Source organism: Chaetura pelagica, unplaced genomic scaffold (assembly GCF_000747805.2).
Source record: "Chaetura pelagica isolate M959 unplaced genomic scaffold, ChaPel_1.0 scaffold106, whole genome shotgun sequence".
Lineage (NCBI taxonomy): Eukaryota > Metazoa > Chordata > Aves > Apodiformes > Apodidae > Chaetura > Chaetura pelagica.
This window is the reverse complement of record NW_009954222.1, coordinates 2,698,232-2,700,266: the sequence shown is the minus strand read 5'-3', so window position 1 is coordinate 2,700,266 and position 2,035 is coordinate 2,698,232. Positions and strand designations below refer to the sequence as shown.

At 38.1% G+C, this 2,035-nt stretch overlaps 1 protein-coding gene across 1 annotated transcript in view; it reads left to right on the top strand.

Moving 5' to 3' along the window:
- The first annotated feature begins 1,050 nt into the window (after positions 1 to 1,050).
- The window catches only part of DACH1 (dachshund family transcription factor 1), a 336,491-nt gene continuing 335,506 nt past the window's right edge, over positions 1,051 to 2,035 (top strand). Inside the window, exons 1-2 of the mRNA XM_010003510.1 lie at positions 1,051 to 1,104; positions 1,395 to 1,420. Coding sequence (XP_010001812.1) covers positions 1,051 to 1,104; positions 1,395 to 1,420 — 80 coding nt within the window. The remainder of the gene's footprint in view (positions 1,105 to 1,394; positions 1,421 to 2,035) is intronic.

Here is a 2,035-nt window from a genome sequence, read left to right as displayed (position 1 = left end):
CAAAAGAAATGTAGAAAAAAATATTGTGGATGAACGTTAACATGGTAATACACTATTCTTCCTTATCAGGTGCCTATCTCTGCATGCTTCCCCTTCCCCTTGGTCCATTCCTTCACACATGTTCAGAAGATACTTTCCTGTATTTTCTGAATGAATTTAAATATTTAATTATCAATAATAACTGAAGAAGGGGAGGAACCTGATGCACTATCCTATCTCCCGTCAGTCAGGTATTCAGATTCCTTAAAATGCAACAGCTACAATGCATTTTTAAATTGCATTTTACCCTCTATAGCTGCCCTCAAAATTCTAATTTAATACAATAGTGAACTCCATATTAGTCTTTTTTTAGAGCAATAAATTACAATCACTGTCAACATATCTTACTGCTTTAACATACATTTTAATATACTGAAATTGTCAAAAGAAAAAAAAAAGCCAGAGAGAATACCTGCCCTGAACAGTTTCATGAGCAGAACAGAAACCCTGCTTCAAACAATATTCCAGGAAAGAAATTAAAGACTTCTTAATTAGTGCAGCAATTAAGCTTTCTTGGTCGCATTTTAATCAGCCCAGGCCCTATCAAAGGACAAACAGAACGATTTGCAGGTCTTTGAATTTTAAACAGTCTTATTGATTTCAGCACCATAAGTCTTCACTTGACACAGGGAGAATTTTCAAATATCAGTTACAGTAATTTGAGTTTTGCTGATATCAACTCAGGGAGAAGAAAACACCCAACAGTATCATTACATGAAAAGGTCAGAGAGTAAGAGAAATGCAATCTAAAAAGTTTACAAAGAGCAACCTCAGGATTTGTTCGATGTGTTTATGTGAGTTTGTGAGTTAAAATAAATTCAGTTGCTCCCCATAATCATTAGAAACACTTACCAAGCCAGAACCTTTGAGGAGTCTTGAACCTTTTCATAAATCTCTTTTTTTTTTTTTCTAGGTTCCTAATCCCATTGTTACATTGAAATGAACAAGGTTAACCCAACCCCGTGGTAGCCAACCCTTTCAAACTACATTTTCTTTATTTGGCTTCGAACCATGAGGATTATACATCGGAAAGAGCACACAGGAAGAAGAAAAGCAGAAGGGCTGGTGTGGATCATGTTGAAGCGGAAGGCAGAGAACAAATGAAATGGCAGGTTTCCTAATTCAGAGTTCACTCAGATCTCCAAGTGGGACTATCACGTGTCTGGCTCTCTTCTTTTCTTCTCAAGGATAGTTTCACGTCTTCATAGTGTGTAAGAGAAAGTAGAGAAGCAAAAGAATAGTCGAGGCAAAAACCCCACGTGGTCAGAGCTGGTTTTCTACAACTGAAAAAGTGCTGTCTATTTATGTTTTTCAACATATTCGAAGTTTTATGGGACACTAGATCCCGCCACTAGAACTCAAGTTGTACAAGCTCCTCCAGATAAACGTTCTGAAAAACACCTGAAAACAGCTTGGAAGAAGTGTTCTCAACAATAGTGGGTACACAAAACTTCAAAACAAAATGCTGCTTTGTAGTTTCTTAGTTTCAGTTGCCAATTTCAGATATTTTAGTGCAGGATAGCAAACACTTCACTAGTCAGACTTTTTTTTTTTTTTCTGGTATTAGAACATGAATGCCCGTAGATTCAATAAACAAGGCCAATAAACAAGTAATTATATGAGAATAGTTTGTACCTGTTAATGTGGAAATTCCCCTGCACTTAACTACTACAGTTCAGATTATCCCCTCTGTAGATGTGTCATCCCGTGAGTCATACCTCACATAATAGTATACATTTAAAAAAATAGCAGCAGCTATGGGCACATACATGCATCACAATTAAGTACTGTCAGTGTATATTTTTAACACTGGAAGACTCGCATACACATCGAACCCTATTTTTGCAGACGCCCCATCTGTAAGAATGGCCATTTCTTCACCCCTTTAACAAAGCAAAGTGCCCTCAAAGACAGGCAGCAACGAAGTTCTCGGCTTTCCGGACCGACCCTCTCCCCCCGCCCACGGGAGCCGCAAAGCACGCGGTACCACCCCATC